The sequence below is a fragment of the Diadema antillarum genome, unplaced genomic scaffold (genome assembly GCF_040938485.1).
Source record: "Diadema antillarum isolate AM-2024a unplaced genomic scaffold, OU_Dant_1.0 seq00000512_RagTag, whole genome shotgun sequence".
Lineage (NCBI taxonomy): Eukaryota > Metazoa > Echinodermata > Echinoidea > Diadematoida > Diadematidae > Diadema > Diadema antillarum.
Window position 1 is genome coordinate 3,050,001 of NW_027271466.1, and position 27,322 is coordinate 3,077,322.

At 35.7% G+C, this 27,322-nt stretch overlaps 1 protein-coding gene across 1 annotated transcript in view; it reads left to right on the forward strand.

Moving 5' to 3' along the window:
* LOC139734173 (uncharacterized) overlaps positions 1–27,322 on the forward strand; it is a 39,371-nt gene that overhangs the window by 6,263 nt on the left and 5,786 nt on the right. Inside the window, exons 4-8 of the mRNA XM_071644978.1 lie at positions 21–152; positions 899–1,110; positions 2,118–2,253; positions 3,662–3,802; positions 4,620–4,831. Of these exons, the coding sequence (XP_071501079.1) occupies positions 21–152; positions 899–1,110; positions 2,118–2,253; positions 3,662–3,802; positions 4,620–4,831 (833 nt within the window). The remainder of the gene's footprint in view (positions 1–20; positions 153–898; positions 1,111–2,117; positions 2,254–3,661; positions 3,803–4,619; positions 4,832–27,322) is intronic.

Here is a 27,322-nt window from a genome sequence, read left to right on the forward strand (position 1 = left end):
TTTCCATCCCTGTCATATAGCCATAGCTGAGAGTGTCACACCCGCGCAGATGGGCATGGCTGATGGGTCAATCACAACAGACAAGCTGTCTACCAGTTCTTGCTACCAGTATCCTAATTGCGCAGACCGGGCCAGACTGGATCAGAAGGCTGGTATGCGAAAGAGGAAGTGCTAAAACTTTCTTTTTTTAAACAAAAGTCAAATTTTCTTTTCTCTTATGAAATAGTAAACTAGGATAACTCATTAGTATATTATAATATATCATACTATTATAATCTGAAACGCTATGCGGAAAGTGCTTTTGTTGTTTTCAACTCCTATTCTATAGTTAAACTTTCACAATGTTAAGACGAGACTTGGAGTTACGTATTTTGTTGCAAAGACATTCCACCTGTCAGAACACGTTTGAAGATTCAAAGAGTGCCGTATATGTACGGCACTGGACTCAAATGCACAAGGGCCACACCAGGCTTTCAGCATTGTAGAATTGTCCAATATTTCAAACAGAAATTCTATTCATGGCAAAATAGTAACGTAAATACGTCGATATCGGTCAATTTGTCAATCAATTGCAATGAAACCAACCATCGACGCAGAAATTTCAATAATTTGAAGAAATGCTGTTCCGTTTTTGTGTAATATCATTTGAAGTACCTATATGATAGACTTTCCAAAAAACAAACAAAAAAAAAACAACCCCAAAATAAATAAACAAACAAAGAAACAAACAACCGATTCAGGTTACATCTCTCTGTGAAAACTCACAAAAGGTGGTATCCGAGAATCTACAGCCGACAGTTTACAACAATGTTGTCTTCAGATAAAAGTTATGGAAGGAAAGGTACCTGTAGATAAAGTTAATTCCTAACTGAAAAAAAAAAAATCCTGTTTGCCTCAGGAAATGGGCGTCGAGGGGCGTGGTGTGCGGCACGTGGCGATTCGTCACCATGGATACAAGTTAACTTTGGAAAACAGACACTTGTCTCTGGAATTATCACGCAAGGCAGGGCTGACCGTTACCGGCAGTGGGTGAAAACGTTCAAAGTGCAGTACTCAGTAGCCTGTAGTGGCGCCCTCTCGGACGTGAAGTCTTCCTCTCGTACTGCAAAGGTATTTTCTTCTTTTGAATTCATATTTTATATTTTTTTTCGCAGCTTCAGAATCACCTGATGTATAACTACAAAGATTTCATGAAAATCAACCAATTCCATGTGCCTGACTGATACATAAGAACAAATAAGGCATATCTCAATGCAACGTTAGGTCACCTTCCAAACACTTTCGAATATAAAATGTTACACAATTGAATGAGCATTATAGATTTAATTACAAACATAATTTATACAGATTGTGAAGGAAAAAAAAAGCTTATTCATTACAGATGATTTTTTTTTCCTCACGTCCATAACAAAGACTTTGTACTTAAAATGTGATACCACATTATTTGAAAAGCCAGTACCAATAACCTACTTATATTTCACCTTTTCAGAAAGTGAATTGGTTCTGTAACTAGGATATTTTTTTCATCAAGGGGGAGGGGAGGGGTTAAAAATCACGGAGATAATCTCTTATGTATTCTCATTAGAGGTTAACGAGAGGTGGGATTAGCATGTGGATGATAAAAATAAATCAAAATTCTCGTGTCGTAAAGTGAGTTTATCCTTTATTTATCTTTTTTTTTTTAAATGTATAGTATCCACTTCTCAGAGGATGTGAAAATTTCTAAGGGCATGGGTAAAGGGGGGGGGGGGGGGGTAATCCAACAACCTGCTTCCAAACTGTATCCGGACTATAGGGAACACTCCTTCTCGAAGTATCTTGCTCACTATTCAATCCGACTCACATGCACTCTTAATCATGAACCCTACCAGGCTAGAGCTGGGTCCTACCATGGGCTAGTATATAGCAACATGGATCAACCCATAAAAAGTTATATTGAAGGTTAGTTTGAATTCTCCTAATCTACTTAAACCAAACTGTCGGCCCGATGATGATGATAATAATAATGATAATGTATGCATCTCTGCGTGTCTGTTTGTTTGCGTTTGTGTTTGTGTATTTCATTGTTTATTAGTTGTTCATGCAGTGCTCATGTTTTCCTTTCATTACTTGTGCAGATATTCCAGGGAAACAGAGACATGAACACAAAGGTTACCAACATGTTCCCTAGGCCACTCTATGCATGCATCGTCCGAATTTTGCCGCTTACTTGGAACAGTCACTGTAGCATGAGATTCGACCTGCTTGGAGACGGTATGCCATCTGACGTACATAATTGAATGTAATTTAAACACAGATGAACGGAATATGCGTTACTGTAATGTGCATCTTTTTTTTTGCTTTATTCTAATAGTTTTATTCTCAAGTCTCCTGAATTGAGTCTGAATAATACTTTAAGCAAATAAACGTAATTTGTTGACTAAAATGCAGTAATAGTTTGTTTTTATTTTTACTATTCTATGGAACCAATAGGCGAAATCTTAACATACATATGCATAAAAGAAATGAAATAAATTAAGGTATGACTATGTCATATATAGATGTATACGTGTATATTATCAAGACGAATGTCTGTATGTGTGTTTGTGTGTGTGTGTGTGTGTGTGTGTGGTCTGTGTGTTAATGTGCACCCACCCCACAAACATCTGTTTTTCTGTGTAGTATAGGTTCACCCGTATATGATTTTGAATTCCAAATACGAAAATAATTTACTGGATGTTAGCTTAAAGCTTCAGTTGACGTGATGTTCGGGATATAAGCACTCATGAAAAAAGAAAGAAAGAAAGTAAACATTTATTCAAGGTTATATTTTTCAAAGAGTATTTGGCTGAAAATTAATGTCATAGCATAATTATATATGCACCATATGAAAGCTAATTTATTTTAAAAAGGGACATTTTATGCATAAGTGAACACCGTTTTTCTCTTCAAATGCACAAAGAAAAAATGAACAAGATGCCATTAATGTTAAAGTGCTCTTCCTTGTTACAATATTTACAAGGAACAAAAGAAAAATAACAATAAAAACATTAGTAAAATTGCAAGAGAATCATATAATACATATAATATCCCCTGTACAAACGATGATGATATCGATATCCATAATTGGTACTTTCCAATAGAGAAGCGAAAAGGTAACTCAAATACATGTATTCTACTTTCCTAAAATTAGGAAAATTGTGGATGATATTTTGTTCTTGAATTTGTCTCAGGAATTTTGAAAGCACTAAACTAAGGAATGAGATAAGGCTATTGTTTGTGCCCTTACTCCCTTTGTCATTTGAAATTTGAGTTGAGAGAAAATTCTAATTGTTTCCGACTTTGTTTTGTTTGAAGTTATTTAGTTATTTCAGTCATGTTTTTTATTCTGAATAAACTGGGCTTTTGTTATTTCTTTTACCTTGTAAGGCATTTGCAAATGAGAGGCAACATGTACATTTTTGAAATGCTTACTTTTGTGTTTTGGTGGACAAAAACGAAAGAGTTCACCCATGCGTGAAGTCTCCCTTTATATCGATAGCCAATTAGTATCCTTTAATGTGATATATAATACATTGGCTTTTATCAAGATCTTTTATGGAATATATGAAGTCGAAAAACTGTTTACTTAGTTTTGTGGCTGAAATTGACATGCACTCTCTTTAAATGAATGGTCCTGCAGTAAACGTGGGTACTCTCCAAAAATTGGGAATGGAAAGTAGACGTATTCCAGATGCCCGCTTATCCGCCAGTTCCTGTTACCAGTCATATACAGACTGCGCCACCCGTGCCCGCCTGAATCAGCGAGCCAGTATGCAGGGTGGTAAGTGAACTAGCCTACTTCCATGACTTCCCTACTTTCCCTCCCTCCGGGCCGGGGCTTAGATCATTCAAACATTGTGTGGCAGGCCTACTTATAACGTGTCACATGTTGACCTGAATACACTGTTTTCCAAATATAATAATAATAATGATAATAATAATAATAATAATAATAATAATAATAATAATAATAATTATTATTATTATTATTATCATTATTATTGTTATTATTATTACTATTTCAGGAATCAAGTATAAACGTGATAGCAAGTCAACACGAACTTTGCCATTCAATCTAAGCCATGGTGTTGTCGGGCTACATTCTGTGATCATATTTTGTCATTGATTTATATTCATGTAGATCTATACCGTTATCTCTTAAGAAAACCGGGGAGAGAGAAAATGGATAGTAAAAGCAACTCTTAGATTTCATTTCTTCGTTTTCAATAAATGGTCTTGATATCTCAAGAAAAAAAAAGGAAAAAGAAATTACGTCATGTAGTTCCCACTGTACGATTAGTTTTGTTCGTTTTGTAACATGATGTGTGCTTATGAAAATGATCAACTACAAAATAAACTGCTGGATACATCATTTTAATCGAAAATCAAGAGCTTGAGGAAAAATAAGAGGAATTAAGTTTGAGGACCATCTCTCTCTCTCTTTCTTTTCCCCCTCCTAATGCGGTACACCTGTACTTGCAGCTGACGAGTACTTTCACAATGACTTGATTATGTTGTATTACGTTTCCGAAGTCTTTCACGTGAAATATCCTGGCTGATATAGAAATAAGGACTCTCAACAATTGTTGTTTCCTAAGGTCGCTGGCGTAGAGGTGCGTGGTGCGCAGCATCTAATGATAGGTCTCCATGGATACAGGTGGACCTAAGGACCAATCGTCGTATCGTGGGCGTCATCACACAGGGTCGATACCCTCACTCCAGCCAATGGGTGACGAGTTTCGGTATCCAGTACAAGAAAGACGGTGCATCGCGTTTCGAAAACGTTGTTGGAATAAGCAATGAGCCGATGGTTTGTATAGACTCACTAGCAACAACAAGAATAACAATAACAATAACAATAACAATAATAATAATAATAATAATAATGATAATAATAATAATGATGATGATAATAATAACAAAAGTAATAATAATAATAATGATAATAATGATAACTTATAACAATAATTATAATATTGATAAATTACAATAAAACTATTATATGTCAAAAGTGAAAAGCTATATACCTCGTCCCGACGCGCGACGGGTTCCTGAGGCATCATTTGGATGCCCCTTATGTGTGCCCATTCGTCTGGTCGTCGTCCATCATGTCCTTATTGCGATTAAAGGAACATACAACAAACAAACAAACATGATGAATACATTTCATTGACGCTTAGTCCAGGAATGCCATATGAGGTACAGATGCACTGATTACATTTTGGTAAAGGTCCCCTTTAGTCCAAACGCCAAGAGACACTTCATGACTTTTTTTTTGTGTGTAAAGTTTTAGATTTAAACATGGATGTCAGAAGTACTCAGTAGTCATTTACAAGGGTGGGTAGAAATTGACAATTATTTCCATGACACAGAAGTCGTGATTGTGACAGATTTAGACGGTAGCGTGAAAGATCGAAACGACCTCTATATCCAAAGGGGTAATTGCAAACGTCACAGGTTCGACACCCACGGATTGTACAGCCCATGACCCATCGACAATACTATAAATCAAACAAGGTCTACGAGACCGACATCAAGCCCCGTGTTGTCAAATCGGGGTCTAGGGCAATTACCCCGGACAGTTCCCCTGACCTAACCCTAATCCTAACCTTGAACTTAATCCTAATCCTAAACCAAATTCTTTCCCCAGCACCTAACCCTAACCCTAATCTTTACTCTTAACCAGTATTTAGCCGCGGGGGGGGGGGGGGGTAATTGAACTGATCTCATTTTGAACTCTTGGCTTTGTTTTAGCTGTGCTGTCGATGTAATGGGCCTCATCATATCATATCGTGTCGAATTGATGAGTTGTATGACTCGAGAGTTTTCTGAGTCATGGTTCTTTTTTTTTAATATCAAATTCATCGGGTGCCGTTCTCGTGGGATGACCTCGTAATTTTCTGTAATTGATATTATACAGCCATCATATAGCAATATAAAGTAATGGTGCCTTGAAGTTTGCGGGCAATTTACATTGTAATAAGAGTGGAGAGGTCAGGGATCAAGGTATTCTGGTCAAAATTGTAGCCAAAATGTTGAAGCCACAACTTCAGCTATCAATGTCCATTGGTAATATGATTTGGTAAGAGCTTACAATGTCAGAAATCATTTGCCTGAGATGTTAGCTTTTTGAAAAAAAAAAATCATCAAATAGCCGAGATATACCGGGTGTGCCAAAAAAAAAGCGCGGAACGGTGGATTTTTAGTACCTTCCGTTCTAAAAGTGATATATTCTTTGACATCATTAGAAAGAACATCTTCCGCAGAAGACCATGATACCAAAATCATTAAATTTGGTTCAGTACTTTTTGTTCTACTCCAATTTCTATAAATGCAGTAATTTTCATTTTTTTGCGACTTATGAGATAATAATTTGGGTGCGACACGCGTTCCATATAACATACGGTGAATTGTGTAAGCTCGTTGGTCCATGTCAACAAAAGATAACGCTTTCATATTGGGAGCGCGCGCACACACACACACACACACACACACACACTGTTTTTTCCTGGCCTGTGCCCAATGTGAAAGCTGTATCTTTTGTTGACATGGATCACCGAGCTTACACAATATTCACCGTATGGATCGCGTGTAGCACTCAAATTATTATCTCATAAGTCGCAAAAATCCGGCGAAATTTGACAATGACTGCATTTTCAGAAATTGGCGTAGAATAAAAAGTACTCAACCAAATTTAATGATTTTGGTATCATAGTCTTCAGCGGAAGATGCTCTTTCGAATGATGTCAAAGGATATATAACTTTTAGACCGCAAGGTACTGAAAATCCACCGTTCCGCTTTTTTGGGACACCCGGTATAGCTTCCATCCAAATAGCGTTCTAATAGCACAATGATTATTCCATATGATTACTCTTTCGAATCTCAAGAACATTATTATATGAATACAAGTATTTCTGCGCAATAATCACCATCTAGAAGAAGCGATAATCATATTGAATGGAAACGATAGGAGTGAAATTCGTCTTTTCTTTGATACAAGTGTAGCTTTTCACAGGAAACACCGACAAGAACACCCAGGTCCTCAACTTACTTCCGGCCTCTGTAGTCGCCCGCTACGTCCGCATTCTCCCGAAAACTTGGCACGGTCACTGTAGCATGCGTTTCGAGCTCATCGGATCTGCTTCACGTCCCCGGCGATAAAAGAGGTTCGAGAGATTATGTCTGACCACGATATGCATGAAAGTAGCTGCCCCTCAACAAAAGATATTAATATCAATATCTGTCATTTTAGTTCCCAATAGGGGAGATTTATGAGATGTAGATATGCTGATAAGTTATAGTTTATACAAAACTTGTCAAGGGTAAAGTGCAGAGGTTACGGATTTTTTTAATGATTATTTCAAATAGAAATGCCTGTAAAAAATATGACGTATTATGTGTAAATAAATTGTTCGTAAAGATTTATTTTCGTCGAAAGGTTAAACTTTAAAGCTAGAAAGCACCGTAACTTCGAAAAAAAATAAGTAAAAAAGAAAAAAAAATTGTCATATATTATCAACATCCTTTACAGTCATATTAGTCGGTGATTCTTTTTTTTTCAGACTTTCATGATGACAAGTCACGATCGAGTCTCACAATGATTTTTTAATATTTTGTATTATTCCCTACTACACTAGAATGAACTCCAGAAGGAAGCAGTCTTGCGTTGGTGAGGCTACGATCTGACGGAATTGCCCAACGGACTACGGAACTATAAAGCTCACATTTTATTAACAAGTCTTCATACTCATCTTTTGATATGGCTTTCACTTTCGTCCATGTTTGTGTTTGAGGAGGAACACTACTTATCCAAAGATTAAGGAATATTAATCAAAATTAAGCTTGACTCTGTACTCATGATAAACATTTGATTGAAACTTAAGGTAGCGGTGAGAGGTATGTATGCAAATATACAAGAACAATGTCGGTGATGAGGAAATAATAAAATGTCTAGAATAAGGACACAAGATACATTTCTCAAACCTCGTTCTCAAACCTCCTTCGACTGAACTTCCACTTTGAAGCTTTCCGGGATACGAATTGTGCATCCAACAATGTGTCCAATTTCTTGTCCAAATTCGAATGCATGACTCTGTCTGTGCGGAAACTGATATTTGTTTTGAATATTATTTCGATCATTAACTGAAGTTAATGAGGTTGCTTTGTAGCAATTCGCCATACTCATACCGTTACCATTTCATATCTTTTAGGCAAATCATAAGACTTGAACATCACAACATTGTAAGCGATGGAAGTATCCTAAATATTATACTTCATCTTTGACAGACTGCGTTGTACACGCACAGGTTTTCTTTCCATTTTACGTGAAGAGATGTTCACTGCCATAGAAACAGCCTTTCTCAACTTTCTCCTGCAAAACATTGCTAAAGTGAATCTGTAATGAAAATGTCTTACATGTCTCTAATTTAAGTAATCACATGATTATGTTGTCCGTTTCGTTATTCAAAGAAATTCTTCATAAACATATCTTTCACAAAATTATTCCCCTCGGCAAATATGAACATTAAGTTAACAATGACCTACATTAAGAAATTATATGTACAAAAGTACATACATTCTTACCTAATCTGAATATGCTAATTATACAGGTTGTCAAATAATGCTCATTTATATTGTCGAGGCTTTCACCATTCAATTAAACAGAGGTACAATACTTAAATTAAATTTTCATGCGACTATCCTCAAGGGGAAATGCAAGGTTGCACCCAGGTTCCAAAAGCGCCGGAAGTCTAAGATACGGAATCATTTAAAACTATTGTGTTATCTTTAATAGTCTCTTTGGTGATTAGAGATCATGTATTTGTGTTCGTTCTTTTCAATTTTGTCTTGTCCTTGCTTTGTATTTCATACTGTATTTTTTTTTTCATGGTAAATAAAGGTGATTACTAAATATAAACCGTGGATTGTCAGTGTTCTAGAGCGTGTCCATGAAACATGTGAAACATTACATGAACGAAATTCATGCAACGAGTCCATCCACTCTCTATCAAAAAATTCGTTAAACCCAATAAAATAATGACATAAATCATGGCAGCATGAAATAACTTGATACACTATTCTTTGCATATCTGACCCTGCATCACAAAACCAACAAAAAGGTCGCCAGACATGGATTTTGAGGTAAGCGCAGATCCTGAAAGAGCAGACTCTAAGCTTTAAAATAGTATGTAATTGAATTCAAAATAAAATGGACTCTCCTAAGCTATATAAGTACCGGAAAGAAAGCACGCGCTGTGGAAAATGTGATCTGAGAAAAGAGGCTCTGAAATATAGGGTCTATTTAAGCGCTTAATCCAAACCAAGCTGTGTTAGCTGTGAAATGAAAGGGGCAAAACACATTATGTAAATCACTGAAACAACAACAATGAAAAGATTATCAGAGTAAGGTGAAATTGAGCATGTTCTATAAACACATTCTGTCCATGACCAATACCAGCTGTCAAAGCAGTAGAAATATATATATTTTTTCAAAAGTTATTAGACTTGAAAGTGAAGAGTGTGCAAATGATTTCAAGAATTGGAAAGGGGACTCGAAGACATACCGTGATCATTCTATTCCCCCCCCAAAAAAAAAAAAATGTTTTTAAGAAAAATTGCTGAAAACAAACTTTTACATTCATATTATGATCCCAAAGTAAAGAATAATGTCGAACGATAGCTCTTTCAGAAAATATGAAAAACTCAAGATTGACTCGGTTGTCCCATCCTCACGTAAAAATCAAGGAGTGCGACTTTTTGTTTTGTGATGCACGGTCACATATGAAAGTTCATCTCCAAGTAAACAACAGCAACAACAACCACAACAACAAACACCCACAACAACCAATAAACACGTATAAATATACTTTTAAATAAGAGATACATGTAGCATTTACAAGTAAAGTAGACATCAACAAGGGTATGACCATACATCAGCGAGGGAGGGATGTTACGTAAAACACTTTAATTCTGAGATATTGCAGCATGATATTGTCCCCTGGATACATGACATTATAATAGTCCAGACTGCTGATGACCCATGGGTGGAACAGGTTAAAATTCTGCGAAAAAAAATGCGAAATATCTTTCAAAGTGTCCCAATTTAGTGCATACTGAATTCCTTCTATAGTTCTGAAATTGTAACCTTCAACAATGGTAGGTATAGGGGGAAAAGTTAATCAAAGGCAATACTAAACTTTCAAGCAGGTCTCAAAATGGCAGTCGATAAGTCGCTGAAAGGATTCATCTGATTGGAAAATTATCTGGATGAGCGTTCATTCTATCACGATCAGTGGAAATTACCTTTGCTTGATAAGACTTTCTCAGATCGGCGTGCGCCAGCTACGTCGGCTGGTGGGAAGTCCTTCCCACAACGCTCGATCTGAAGAAGCCTTGGATTTCCCAGAAATAAATAGATTGCTATCATTAGCATATAAAATGGCTTCTAAAATGTTACTAGCATATTGCAAATCATGAATGTACAATATAAAAAGCAAAGGGCCTAAAACAGATCCATGAGGTACACCAACATTGATAGACTATATAGCACAGGAATGTCCATTATTATAAACACAAACATACTGGATACGATTCTGAAGATAGCTCTTGAACCAGTCTAAGGTTATCCCTCTGATGCCATAGTACTGTAATTTGTCTAAAAGAATGTTGTGACTGATATAATCAAAAGCCTTTGAGAGGTCTAAAAACATACCTATTACATATTCCTTTCTCTCATATGCATGAACAACTTTGTTACAAAAGTCAAGTAATGCCATATATGTTGAATACACTGGTCTGAATCCAAAATTGTTTTGCATATAATATATTTTTATAACATAGGTATGACATCATTCGCTTGTGAACAAGTTTTTTCAAATAACTTAGAAAATACAGATAAGATAGAAATGGGCCTATGGTTTGATGGGATGGAAGTGTCACCTATTTTATAGACAGGAACAACTTTGGCAATCTTTAACGAACGTGGGAAGACACCTTGTTCGAATGAAAGATTAAAAATACTACACAGAGGAGTGTCAAGATAATAGATAGATTTCTTTATAACTTCAGAATCAATATCATCATAACCAGGACTTTTGTTTGGTTTTAACTCAATAGCTGTCTTAAGAATTTGATTTAGTTGTATGGGTCTTAGGAAAAAAAAAGAATCTAAGCAAGCTCTCTTGGGTAAAAAATCACAAAAAGAATTTGCTGCAGGAGGCAAGTTATCTACAATGTCAGTCCCATTTGACCTGAAATAATCATTACAAAATATATTTTGTCTTACACATCTTTCTTAATTCCTTCGTAAACCATGGATTAATATCAGCTTTTTACATCGTACTTCTTTCAGAGGAAAACATTGATTTTATGCGGTTGTCACCTTGTCAATAAAAATCTGAAATCTATCAACATCACTGCTCCTATACACATCATTCCAGTCGAAGGGCCCAAGTAATCTTTGAAATTCACTAATACTCTCAACATTAAATCTCTTGTAACATTTAGATTGAGAACAGTTATACTTTTCAAACCTGACAACTGTAAATACAATTAAATGATCACTAACATCATTTACCAAAACTCCAGATTTCAGTACATTAATAATATTATTTGTGGAGATGTTATCAATAAGAGTTGCAGAATTTTGTGTCATCCTAGTGGTATTTAGGATAAGTGGTGTAAAAGAGGATGAGGTTACCAAATCAATAAAACTATTAACACGGGGATTAGAAATCGTTGCTAAAAGATCAATATTAAAATCCCCGATGAGAAAACAGTGTTCAATTTCTCTAGATATGGCACTGAGTGATTTCTCGAAAGCAGGCAAAAACTCATTCAAAATTTGACCGGGAGGCCTGTACATAATGGTTACATAATGGCAAGAATTATATTGTTTGATTTGGAATATATTTCAATGAAAATTGATTCTATGAAAGAATTAAAACATCTAGATCATTCCTTCGCTTATATCTCATACCATTTTTGATCAAATAACCAACACCTCCTCCACGTTTACTTGTCCTACCACATCTAGTAAAAACATACCCTGTCATATTGATTGATTCATGTGTAGAAAGCCAGGTTTCTGTCAAAGCTATACATGAAAGTAGGCAAGAAATATCGGCAATCACACTGCGAAAGTTGTCAATATTTTTCTTGATACTCCTACAATTGAAGTGAATCACAGAAAAAACGTTTTTGTTTTCACAATTGCTACAATCTATTACATTTCTGAAATCCTCTGGTAAAATATAATCAAAATTACCAATATTCACCTCATGAAAAGAGAAACTAATATCATCTGCTTGGAAACATGAATTACAAATTGATTCAGAAGTCTTTAATACTTGCCTACGACATACACTACATAATTTAGAATCTGGAAACATACAGAAAAAAACAATGACACAAAACACAACAAAATTATCTCACAATATAAAGAATAACATCGCAAAACAGTTGCTAGGATAATTTTTATCACATACTACCTGGGGGTGTTCCTGGAGGTCCCATTTCTGCGGGGTGGGTTGAGCGAACTCCTTAATTATGCCCCTTACAGGAGTTATCGCCTTGACTATTAGCATGTGAAGACTCGACTCAATGAGTACAGATAGGGGATTATCCATTACATTTTTCAATACTTCCCAGTGTTCCAAACTAGCGAGCACAACTCGTTTATAAAGAGAGAAAACAGCGTATTATGTCATGCACAACAGATTAAATCTTGTACAATGGGTTTCCTTGATGATTGCTATGAGTAAATACGCATCCAGAAGAGATGAAATAAGACTAGGAAAGGCCAACTAGTAGCCTTGCATTTTCGTCAACTAATAAGGACTGTTAAGGACTCTACCTTTTTGTTCTTATCTACAAGTATATTGATCTCCTTGGTGCCTGTATAATTTGCTTGGATGTTTCTATTATTTTTCTTCAGACCGAAGTATTTCTTTTTTCGTTTCGTTTCGATGTTTGATTTAAGGACAACAACAACTTTTTCTCAAATCCTGTGCTTTTGTAGAGACATAATAAAATTTGCAATAAATGAAGAAAATAAAATTATTTCATCAAAACACAAGAACTGAACAGCTCATCAAACAAGTGAAACAAGCAGGAAAGGATAGAAAGAAAAAAATAACTCACCTGTGATTTTTTTTATTTGGTGGTTGCAAATCGGATGATTTAATTTGTTAGTACTTTTGGACCATTTTTTTTTTGATAGACCGGACTGGACAAAAAGAAAAAAAAAATGGCGTGTTAGTGTAACAACGACCCTTAGGCTAAAGTCGAACGCATAATGTGTCAGCCTATTCATATTTCTATATAGGAGAACGATAAGCACTCCTCACCGTGACGACTGTAGACTAAAAACACTGAAGAAAATTGCTTGAATTAGAACGATTTCTCATATAATTCGAATGCAAATATGATAAAATTGGGTTGGAAACTTATTAGCCTATAGTGTCTGGGCATAACTGAGAATGAGGGCTGGAAATGGCGGCCAGTGTTATTATTGTGTAATCTATGGTGATGCTATAAAAAGTAAAGCAGCAGTCAGACTAACGTGTTAGAGCTTTCAATCAGGCTAATGATCAAAGGAATAAAAGTGCGTATAAAAGGTAATTTATTAGTATTAAAAGACCCGCATACTTATGTTTCGTCTTCGTTGATAAAGTTATCCATTTTATATAAAATTTGATATAAGCATTGCCTAAAATCAGATACCTATTTCAAGAAGCAGCCTTATACTAATGAAAAAATAGCCTTTTTCAATTTTTTTCCTCTAAGCAATACTGAACTGGCATTTCGAGTTTCTTCCACTACTTTAATGGCGGCGCTATGGGGGAAAAACCCCTTCAAAATCGTCATTCCACTTTAAAGACTCTATTAACTATTTGCGAATGAAGCAAAAACCCAGCTTAGTGCTTCAAAATAGTGTTAAAATGTGAGCTAGGGATAGCAACAACCCAGAAAAAATGTTACCCAGCATAATCTATGTTACATAAAATAGTTTTTTATACAAAATGTGAACAACAGAATTACTCAAATTATTCCTAGAATAAACCGTTTATTATGTAGTTTATAGAGAAAAATAGTGATATCTCCTTTGATTTTGGGATTCACGGCAAAATGTACACTGGTGATCGACCTTTGAACATTTTGTTTTCTTTCAAATCACTGCTCAAAATGGTAAACAGGGGCTTTTAAGCCGAAATTAATTTTTGCGTACGAAGGAATGTAGATACAGAGAATGGCAGGTGCTATTGTTAGTGGAGATTGATATCATCATCATTGTCATTGAGAGTCCAGGAAAAAAATGAAATCATTTCCTTTTTTTTTTTTTGGGGGGGGGGGGGAGGTCACAAAGTAGGAAATGGCTCTGACTTATATTTTGCAATAATATATTGATGACCTTCTGTGCCTATGTAGGGCCTACGAAGTAGTACATAAATTGCAGAAAATTTGCATGTCGCTTGGTATGATATGAAAACAATACGTCAAAGATTTCATTGAAAACAAACATATTTTGATTGCATTCTAATCTTTTAATCCGTGAGAGTAACTCTGAAAGGCTTCTTAGGTATAATGTTGATTTTATTGTCAATGGAAAAACACGAGACAGATCACATGAAACGGATGTCTCGTGGCCTGCTTTGTGTAAAGATTATGTATGTTATGAGCATTATGACTTTTGACAGTTGTTCAATTGTGCAGCTAAATTGTAAAAGCAGGCTCCATGAAATCGTGGATGAAATTGGGATTTAATATTACTTGGACAGTGATGGTTTGTTTGTTTGGCAGCTTATTCACCTTAAAATCACAGAGTAAGAATGAAATAATACAACTGGAATAGAAAACTCGAAGAGCTCTGATCAGCTCGACCCTTGTGGCGTGCAGGTTTTCCGTTGTGTCCGGTATGACATGAACAATAATTACACTGGAAATTCCCTTCGATGAAATCAATGTGACGAATACATAAAAAACGCACACAAACATACACATTCATACCTACACATACAGTATTGATACATCAGTACATCAACAAAAACAATATTACAAGAAGCCAGTTAGAATTTTCTCCTTCCCATCCCGACTGCCAATATTCAATCCCCACCCACACCCCTCCCGATATATAGGTATACCTGATCACATATCGTTGCATCTAATGCAAACCCTTATCATCTATTGCGCTCTTAAATTGATTGACATGATGGTGGGGATGTCATTTCTAATGTTCACGATGTAGGCGAACATACAGTAGTTACACAATGTTCTGTTCTTGGTTTGACAGCGATAGCTTTCCACAGGAGCCGCATTTCAAAGAGTATGGAAGTACAACTGTAATACTAAATTAAATCAGCCCAATAAATATTGAGCGCTGAAATTATTCAGAGGTTCAAATACCATGAGCAAGGGAAGCTTTGTGCGGCATGTTTTTAAAGACACCTAATTTAGCGTCAGATGAATAACGTGATTCAAAATATGCATATACCTGTATGGACTAATTCTCAGGATAATTCGCCGTGCTCTAATCTGCAAGTGAGTTACACATGTTTGGAACATCTAATGGCATATCGGTTTTTATGATATTACACATTTCAACAAATGTTTAGCTGATGGTAATTTTTCAGCGAAAAAAAAAAGATCGCTTCGTTTTCTTATTTTCAAGGTCTCTGCACGACACAGTTTCTTATAGTCATTCCAATAAAAAGATATATGTCAATCTATTTTCATATCAAATAACTTTATTTCCATCAAATTCAATCAATCTCATCCTCATCTTAACTCACTTTATCCTAAAATTTATCTCTTTCGTAAATAAGCTTGATAAATGTCACCATACACCACCAAGGCGATGATATTTTTACATGTTTTTCGTGAATTCACATTAGTACGCTTATCAATTGCTGTCAAAAATAGTTTTTCATTGACATGCTCCTTGTCATACACTTCGATATATGGTCGGGACTGTACGCTATAAAAATAATGAAGTGTGGTCAAAATATTTCATTCTTCTGTAAAATACCGGTACTGGTGCGTTATCATTGAGATGGTACTTCAGAACAAAAACAAACAAACAAACCAACAAACAAACACAGTATATGTTTGAGTGACTTCATGCACCGGACATAGAATTAGGGGTATTAACGATAGCATATTATGATCAATGAAGGTAAACGAATCGGGTAAACGTCACGAGACCGACACACACCCATGAGTCATACAGCCAATAGCCATACAGCTCACAAGTCATACAGCTCATGTTTGAGTTATACACCTCACGAGTCATAACAGCCCATTTGTTCGGCACTTTCCACAGGAGCCGCGTATTAAAGAGTATTAATGTAATAAAAAATCAAATCAGCCCAGTAAATAATGAGCGCTGAAATTATTCAGAGGTTCCAATACCATGAGCAAGGGAAGCTTTGTGCGGCATGTTTTTAAAGACTCCTAATTTAGCGTCAGACGAATGACGTAATTCGAAATATGCATATGCAAGTGTAAGGACTAATTCTCAGAATGACTCTCTGTGCTCTAATCTACAAGTGAGTCACACATGTTCGAAACATCATTTGGAAACACAGTTTTTATGATATTCCACATCTCATCACATGTGTCAGCTGATGATAACTTTTCAGCGAAAAAAAAAATCGTTTCGTGTGTTTTTTCAAGGTCTCTGTATTACACAATTTCTTATATCCATTCGCATAAACAAAAATCTGTCAATGTAATTTCATACCGTATAACTTTATTTCCATCAGATTCAATCAATCCCATCCTTATACTAATTCACTTTATATAACAAGACCCACGAGGCTGACACATTAAATTCCTTGTTGTATCTGTTGACCTCGTGGGCTGTTTTTACAAATTCACGCGATTTATTTACCTATTCGTGTCAAACTCACGGGCTGTATGACTCCTGAGCTGTATGACTCATGGATCTGTTTTCAATGTCGAACTCATGGGCTGTATGACTCTTGGGTGTCAGTCTAATAGGATGACCCCAACGAATCATTTGTTATTGTAGTACACTGTAGATATGGTATCATTCCATTGTTGTTATGAATGTCATTAAGACGTTTTGTCTCATTAGTTAAATTGCTTTTCAAACTTTTACAATTCAGCTAGATCATCCCCAATGAAAATATTTATTGATATTATTATTGTTATCATTGTTATTATTATTATTATTATTATTATTATTATTATTATTATCATTCTTATGTCTTCTGAAACCCGTCTGGAAAGACACCAATTTCTTTGATTAATCAAACTTTGATTAATCAAAAATATAAATGAAAGTGTTTGGGGTCGGTGCCATGATACAAAATTGAAATTGAAAATTGAAATTGAAAACAAAGATGAAAGACTTGGGAGACGGTTCTTCGATTATTGTGACGGGTATGAAATATGGCCTCTGAATGTCTCAAGGAATCATTGCGTAAAATCGAATGGTTCAAATTTATTTGTATATTGCTACGCCTCCTCCATTTCTGTTCCTATCTTTTCGTAAAAATCAAAATCCATCAATGGATATCTATTCATTAAATAATGAATCACCAAGCCATGTTAATTTAACGATAGAATATGAAAATCATTTTGACTGAAAAGTTGCTTGATTTTTGATAACTTTCGGAGAAGACTGTATACATTCAGGTGCAAAATCTTCAAGCCCTTCAAGTCTAATTATTCATAGATTTCAAACAATTGAAGACCTGAATTTAGGAACGACCCAAGTCCAATTTTTGGCGAAATTCAGTTTGACATGGGAAACTGTAGCTTATGCATGGACTCATCTCGTGTATAAATGATAAATCCTATTAATTACCCCCGAAAGTGCCAGAAATGAATGAGTTAAATCTTATATCAATGTTAGAATGAAGGACTTGGGTCATTCTTACATTCATATTACAGCGCCCTCTATCATCCTTCTCTTATCTCTATAGCAGAATATTATCATGTATATGTGACCGTGCACCTCAAAACGAACATAAAGTCGCACACATTGATTTTGCGTGAGGACTGAAAATAAGTGAAATGGGTCAACCTAGCCGAACTTGACTTTTTCATATTTTCTGAAAGAGCGGGTCTTCTTTTACATAATGCTAAACTTTGGTATCATAAAACGGGCAGGAAAGTGTGTAGTTGAATAGCAGTTTATCTCGAACATTTTAGGTAGAATAGTGTGATTAGATGTGTCTTTAGAATCCCTTTTTCATTTCTGAAAAACCGTGTCCACACTCTTCACTTTCAACTCTAATAACTTTTGAAAAGATATTGCTACTGCTTTGAAAATTGGCATTAATTATGGACAGAATGTGTTAATGAGGCATATTTAATTTCAGTTTAATCTGATAATACCTTCATTGTTGTTACTCTGGTGGTTTACTTCCTGCTTTTTTGTCCCATTCATCGCACAGCCAGCACGGTTTGGTAAAGATTAAGCGCTCGAATAGACACTGTACTTCAGAGCCTCTTTTCTCAGTTCACACTTTTCCTGAGTTTGTGCTTTCTTTCCAATATTTAGATAGGTTAGGAGAGTCCATTTGATTTGAGTGATACATCATTTTAAGGCTTAAAGTCTGCTCTTTCAGAATATGTTCTTAACTAAAATTTCATGTCTGGCGACTTTTTATTTGATTGGAGGTGCAGGGTCACATATGGATCATAGAACGACCCAAGTCCATATGATTCAAAGAACGGCCCAAGTTTATCACACAAAATGGCCTCTCCACAATTAGTGTAAATGTTAATTGTCATAATAATGTGTGTTCTCATTTGTATATATAATGTTGCCTTCCCATCACAGTTAAATAGAACATTTTTGGAAAAATAAAAAAGATTCGAAGTTTTTTTATGTTTACTCGAAACGGTCTTCCATGGACTTGGGTTGTTCTTATATTCACATACTAAATGATTAATTCCGTTTGTGACCGTTTGTGTAATAGCCATTGATAGTAGCTACTAACTTGATATACCATTCAAATTCATGAAATTCTTCAGTCGACATGTTTTCCTTGCAACTAATTGACATATTACCCTACATCGACGTAAATAAGCACTGAATTGATCCGTGTTTTAATAGTAGCCACGATAAAAAATCATGAGCGTACCCATTCGAAGGTTCGAATCCTGCTCGAGTACATACGCCCATCACTGCCCATTTTTTTTTTAAATCATAGCTACTACTAAAGCACTTATCAATTCACGTCGATGTAGGACACTTTGTCAATCAGTTGCAAAAATTCTCTATCATATATGAAACTAACTGAATGTTTCATAGAGTATTGAGAGCATTCCCAGTTTTAGAAATACGCACACTATAATTAAAATCCCGCGAACGTGGGGAACTACGAATATCGTCCCTCAGCCGCTTAGTTTTAAGATTCTCATTTTTTTTTTTTTTTGGAAACGCATTGTCAAAATTTACACCACTTTTAGCAAGATGTGTTATCTCTAGGACGCTGGAATAATTCACATCCACCAATGGCTGCTAGCCCTGCCCCCTTCCTCTATTAGAGAGACACTTCTTCAAGTTTCAAGTTTCAAGCTTGTGAAACATTTATTTTCCATCTTTTTCATGTAAGAAATCACATGCATGAAATTATTGTACAGGAAGGCAGAACCTCAAAAATGCAGAGCTTGTGGTGAGCTGCCTTACAAAATACATTACATCACAAACACAAACACAAAACCCAACAAAAACATAATAATAGTTCTTGTTTAAGATATTTCGAAAATTCTCTTATTTTCGGAGTTTTGGGGCTCGATGGGGCGATAAGGCTGGGCAGGATGACCATTTGACAAAAGAGTCGATTAAAAAAAAAACTGGGTTCACTTTCGATGCGGTAAATTACCAGAAAGGGATTGTAATGATGTGGTTTGCGTATGTGTGCATATATGTTGCAATTAGTTTGTGTGTTTGTTTGCTTGTGTGTGTGTGTGTGTGTGTGTGTGTGCGCGCGTGAGTGCATTTTTGTGACTGTGTGCGCATGCGTACGTAGGACCTTCTGTTAGAAAACTTTGGAATGCGCACAACATATCCCCGGGAGAGTAACTGTTTTTACAAACATTCTACCGCGGCGCCGAGGGGAGTCAGACAGTTAACAACTCGTTAGACCGGTAGGACGAGAAGGTCTTTCCAATCTCTGAGTTCTCTCTTGTCAGTGGATCGCTGCCCAAGCGGTGTTCATCGTCATGGCTAGCAGATTCATCGTCAGCCTTCTGCTCCTATCTCTGACATCTGGTATGCATGCTTCTTTCCATATCATTATTTTGTTCCTACACTGAGGAAATATATCTAGTCTATCCAAATGACAATTTCATATTATCTGAGTCAGAAACATTGCATTTTTTTTTTTGCAATAACTTTGCTACGATCGCAAAGTTCTGTACCAGGCCCTTGATATTGCCCAATGGGTATCGGCCTTTGAATGACCCGTCTGAAGCAAGATATCCGTTTCAATTTGAAATGATTTTAGATTTTTCTATCTTATGTTAAGGTCTTACTTAGGGTTGGGCGAGTTTAACCGAACAGTAAAGGATGAACGTGAAAGAAGTTATAATCAATTTTATCACTCTCAATTGAAATATGCTTTGGAAATGATGTGACTGACATATTCAAAAATGTCAAAGAAACCACATAAAAATTATGCAATAAATCTGAGAGTACACCTCTCATCACATTTTGATTCATAGATGATGTGATTCTACAGTCATTCTAATGATAGTTATACAGTAAGCATTTAATTATTTAAGTTTTTGAAGGCGTTGTATAACTTGCAAGTTTAAATTTCTCTTTGGTTTTTTTCTCACTCTCTTTTCAAATACTTATAGCCTTGATTTGGTTTGTGTGTGTGTGTGTGTGTGTGTGTGTGTGTGTGATTGCACATTACGATAATCGCATTAAGCTGGGTTTATTTTTTCCCATAAGTGTTTTTTTTTGCAGTTGGCTGAAATTAATCTAAATATCTGTGTGTGACTGCATTTATTTTCAGTTGTCGGTTTTTAATCCAATACTTATTTATCAATATGAAAATATTCAAAGCATGGCGGAGCCGTGAGGGCCGTGGGAACTCGGGCCCCCACACTTTTTGTGCACATTACAGAGGAATACATAAGGTGTCATCACTTTGGGCCCCGCACTTTTTTTTTTAAAACCCGGAGGTACGTAAGTGGTAGTAAATAGATAGAGATCTTGAAGTGTGAGCGCAGTAAGTTACGTTTTTCCACTGAAGACCCCCTTTTTTTTGGGGGGGGGGGGGGTGTCAATATGAACCAGTTGTTGCGTAAAATGTCAGTTTGTTTTATTTCTTTTCTTTATGTCTCCCTGAAAAAATGTAGGCCGAAAGCTGTGAAGTTTGATGTAAAGACATATGGTTAGTCTTCGGACTTTTATTTATTTTTTTTAATAAAACCGAAATTAAATTGAATTGAATTTAAATTCCTTCAGTTCATATGTTTTTAGCGGAGGCGACTTTGAAGACCAAATCTTGACTCTGTTGAGTTCTCATTCATGTAACTATATTAAATTACGTCTATAATTTGCGAAAAGACGACACCAACCCTGGCTCCTAACATTTGAAGAAAATTGACTCTATAGCATAGTCTCATGGCTTAAATTCATCAAGCCATTTTTTTTTATTTTACTATTTACATTTTTAATTTTCTGAATTAAAACTGAAATAAGGTTGTGTTGCATACTGCAATTGGTACAACCGCTAGAGGATTGTTTTCCCCGTAGGTGTATAGAATAACTTCGAATAGATTAACTGAACGCTGATTGTTTTTTTCATTATCATTTCTTCTTTACCTTATACCATGTATAAGGCTATAGAAGGTCACAAAACGCCGCTTCGATTGTCGATGGGTTTACGAACCAGGCACCTCAGGGTTGAGCCACAATAGCTCCGATGTTAATGAAAATAGATTACTTATTATCTCTAGCAATGCTAGTAAAAATATCGTCATTGACATCCTGGTGGGGAGTGTCTTTGTTTTTATAGATCTGAGTGTAATCTCCATGAAATTTAAATAATGTCTCCGCCAGATTAGTTTCCCCAATAATAACTTACATTACGAATCCCTCAGACAGCGCTGTCCTGCAATAACAAAGGAGATGATTTCTTGTAATAATTGATGTGAATGGGAATAAATACTAAGAGCTTGATCTTAAAATGGGCAATGTCGTGCATGTGCAATATTTTCTAGTATTAAGGTCCATAATCAGATATCTGGTGATGAATATACAGTCAAACCTGCCTTAGCGGCCTCCTGCCTATACCGGCGACATGCCATATACAGCCACTAAAAGCCGTTCCATCTGAGAGAAAAAGCATATTATGCGGAAGGCACCTGTCTATGGCGGGCATCTGTCTATAACAACCAATCTTTTGAAGTCTCCCTTGTAATGCCGCAGCTAGGCAGATTTGACTGTACTTGAAAATGTTTAGAATGTAAATTATTTAATTTGATTTGTAGAGAAAATTCAAATTTTGACATGAAAATTTAACTTCTCACATAACAATGTGACCCGCTACAACAAAATGATCCTAAAGTCGGGTGAGGTCGATTATTTGAAAATTGCATGATATAATCCCCTAATCTTTCTGCTTTAAATTGATATATATATAACACATTTTAAAAAAAATAATCGGCTGCGGAGATATCGATGTTTAAAAGAGAGCATATCGAGACGTCTGGAAAATCACTGTTTCGAGAAAAGCGCCCTAAAAGTCTTCCTTTCGACGCAATCGCGATCAAGGGACACGCAAGTCAGTTTTCACCTCTGGACAATACTGCCCTACTTTGGCAAAAGGAAGCAAGTGACATCGAGTACAAATGCTACAAATGACAACATGGAAATTTGTGAAGAGAAATAATGTCGGTATTCGTGCAAGTCATATGGAGATGCATTTATGACAATTCGAAGAATTTTGATATTCCCATAGAAACTCATTATTATGTAACTTGCTTCCTTTTGCCAAAGTATTATAGATTTGTAGCAAACATGAAAAATCTGGCAAAAGGAAGCATGTGACAATCATATCATGAGTATGTTACTTGCTTCCTTTTGCTAAAGTATAGATTTGTAGCAAACATAAAAAATTGGCAAAAGGAAGCAAGTGGCAATCATATCATAAGGATAGCACTTGCTTCCTTTTGCCGAAGTATTTCAGATTGTGTGTAAATATAAATAATTTGGCAAAAGGAAGCAAGTGACAATCATATCATATAAGGTTGTAACTTGCTTCCTTTTGCCAAAGTATTTCAGATTTTTAGCAAACATGAAAAATCTGGCAAAAGGAAGCAAATGACAATTACATGATGAGAATGTTACTTGCTTCCTTTTGCCAAAGTATTATACATTTTGCTACTTCCAAAAAGTTGTCGATAACTTTGTTACTTCCAAAGAGGCTAGCCCGTAGTCCATTTTTTTCTCTGTGTACTAAATATGAACAGATATACCGGGTGTCGACCCCCCCCCCCCATAATAAAAACGGAACCGTGGATTTTCAGTACCTTACGTTCTAAAAGTGATATTACGCGAAAGAGCATTTTCCGTAAAAGACAATGATACAAAAATATTAAAATTTGGTTCAGCACTTTTTATTCTACGCAAATTTCTGTAAATGCAGTCACTTTCAAATTTCGCTGAATTTTTGCAACGTATAGAATAATAATTTGGGTGTGACATGCGTTCCATAAGGCGAATTTTGTAAGCTTGTTGATCAATGTCAACAAAAGATACAGCTTTCACATTGGGCGCGGGGCAGAAAAAAACACACGTATGTGTGTGTGCGTGTGTCTGTGTGTGTGTGACTGCATTTACAGGAATTGGTGTAGAATAAAAATCTCTTTAATGACTTCAAAAAATGTATCACTTTTAGAACGTAGGGTAGTGAAAATCCACCGTTCCGCATTTTTTTTTTTTTGGGGGGGGGGGGGCACCCGGTATATAGAATATAAACCTGCATTCTCAGAGGCTGGTCTATTTTTATTGCCACTTTCATCGACAGATCTAATCCATTCGGTTAGACATTTATTGTTCTTTCACGACAACAGTCAAGTTCGAAATGAAACAGATTAGTCAACATAATTGGTTACCAGTGGAAAGAGGAAGAGTTCTTTCCTTACAACCAGCATTGTCCTCTCAATAGCTGGACATTATGAAATATTAGCCCTCCAAATTTAGAAAACAATTACTGGATACGCATTTATATATGTGACCGTGCATCACATAACGAACAAAAGTCGCATACACTGATTTTGTGTGAGGACTGAAAAAAGGTGAAATGGGTCAACCGAGCCGATCTTGACTTTTCAATATTTTCTAAAAGAGCAAGTCTTCTTCTACATTATGCTAAAATTTGGGATCATAAAACGGGCAGGAAAGTGTGTTTTCTAGCAGTTTATCAGTTATTAGTAGTTTTTAGTAGTATTTAGCAGTTTAGTTTATCAGTTTTTGGCAAAATAGTGAGATTAAATTGAGTATATGAATATAAGAACGACGCGAGTCCATGGAAGACCATTTCGAGGAAACTTAAAAAAACTTCATATCTTTTTTATTTGTCCAATAATATTCTATTTCAGTGTGTGATGAGAACGCAACATTATATATACAAATTAGAACATATATCATCGTGACAATTAACATTTACATTAATTGTGGAGAGGCCATGTTGTGTGATGGACTTGGGTCGTTCTTTGAGTCATATACATGATATTCTGCTATAGATATAGGAGAAGGACGAGAGAGGGCGCTATAATATGAATGTAAGAATGACCCAAGTCCTTCATTTTTACATTCACATAAGATTTAACTCATTAATTTCAGGCACTTCCGGGGGTAATTAGGATTTATCATTTATACACAAGATGAGTCCATGCATAAGCTACAATTTCCCATGTAAAACTGAATTTGGCCAAAAATTGGAGTTGGGTCGTTCTTATATTCAGGTCTTCAATTGTGTCTTCAGAGTCTTTTTTTCATTTCTTAAAAAAGTTGCACACACTCTCCACTTTCAACTCCTATAACTTTTAAAAGGATGATGCTACTGCTTTGAAAGTTTACATTAATTAAGGACAGCGTGCGTTTATAAAGCATGCTCAATTTCAATTTTATTTGATAATCCCTTCATTGTTGTTGCCCCAGCGGTTTACATCCTGTTTTTGTCCCATTCATCGCACAGCCAGCACAGCTTGGTAAAGATTAAGCGCTTGAATAGACACTCTACTTCAGAGCCTCTTTTCTCTGTTCACACTTTTCCTGAGTGTGTGCTTTCATTCCAATATTTAGATAGGTTAGAAGAGTCCATTTAATTTAAATCATACATCATTTTAAAACTTAAAATCTGCTGTTTCAGAATATGCCCTTAACTAGAATTTCATATCTGGCGACTTTATGTTTGTTTTGGTTTGCAGGGTCACGTATATATATATATATATATATATATATATATATATATGTATTATATATGTATATATGATATAACCTTTTACTACAACGTATAACGATCTAAAGATTATTGTATTTCAAATTCATAAATGCAAACAAAAGAAGAAAGAAAAAGAGAAATACATTTTGCTTTATATATATATATATATATATATATATATATATATATATATAATACCTAATACATATTTCCAAACGTACATATTGTTTTCCATCCCTGTCATATAGCCATAGCTGACAGTATCACTCCCGCGCAGATGGGCATGGCTGATGGGTCAATCACAATAGACCAGCTGTCTACCAGTTCTTGCTTTCAGCACCCCAATTGCGCAGACCGGGCCAGACTGGATCAGAAAGCTGGTATGCGAAAGAGGAAGTGCTCAAACTTTTTTTTTTGAATAAAACTCAAATTTCCTTTTCTATTATGAAATAGTAAACTAGGATAACTCATTAGTGTATTGTAATATTTCATAATATATAATCTGAAACGCTATGTCGAGAGTGCTTTTATTATTATCAACTCCTTTTCAATAGTTAAACTTTCACAATGTTAAGACGAGACTTGGGAAATGGAGTTACGTATTTTGCTGCAAAGACATCATACCTGTGAGAACACGTTTGAAGATTCAAACAGTGCCGTTTATCTACGGCACTGGACTCAAATGCACGAGGGCCTCACCAGGCTTGCAGTATTTCAAAATTGTCCAATATTTCAAACACAAATTCTATTCATGGCAAAATAGTAACGTAAATACGTCGATATCGGTCAATATTTCCATCAATTGCGATGAAACCAACCATCGACGAAGGAATTTCAATAATTTGAAGAAACGTGTTCCGTTTTTGTGTAATATTTGTTGACGTACAAATACGATAGACTATAAAAAAACCCAAACAAAAAACAAACAAACAAACAAACAAACAAACAAACAAACCGATTCAGGCTATATCGCTCTGTGAAAACTCACAAAGGTGATAGCCGAGAATCTACAGCCGACAGTCTGCAACAATGCTGTCTTCAGATAAAAATTATGGGAGGAACATATACCTGTAGATAAAGTTAATACCTAACTGAAAACGGAAAAAAAAACTTCTTGTTTGCCTCAGGAAACGGGCGTCGAGGGGCATGGTGCGCGGGCCGTGGCGATTCGTCACCATGGATACAAGTTAACTTTGGAAAAAAGAATCTTGTCTCTGGAATTATCACGCAAGGCAGGGCTGACAGGTTCCATCATTGGGTGAAAACGTTCAAAGTTCAGTACTCACAAGGCTGTAGTGGCACCCTCTCGGACGTGAAGTATTCCTCTGGTACTACAAAGGTATTTTCTTCTTTCAAATTCATATTTCATATTCTTTTTGCGGCTTCAGAATCATCTGATGTATATCTACAAAGATTTTATGAAGATCAACCAATTCGATGTGCCTGACAGAATGACAGACGGATAAGAACTAATAAGGCATATCTCAATGCAACGATAGGTCACCTTCCAACACTTTCGATCATGAAATGTTAAAAAATCAAATGAGCCATTGCTAAATTACAAACATAATCTATACAGATTCTAAGGAAAAAAAGGCCAATCGTGTTGATATGAAATGTTTGTGAGTCAAACTGATTAAGAAATGAGTAAAAATATTGATGAAAACTTTTTAAATAACAGGTGGGAAATCACTGGAAAAGGCTTCAAACATTCTCTATTTGTGACCCTGCACCTCAAACCAAACAAAAAGTCGCCAGACATGAATTTTTAGTTAAGACCATATTCTGAAAGAGCAGAATTTAAGCTTTAAAATGATGTATAACTCAAATCAAATGAACTCTCCTAACCTATCTAAATATT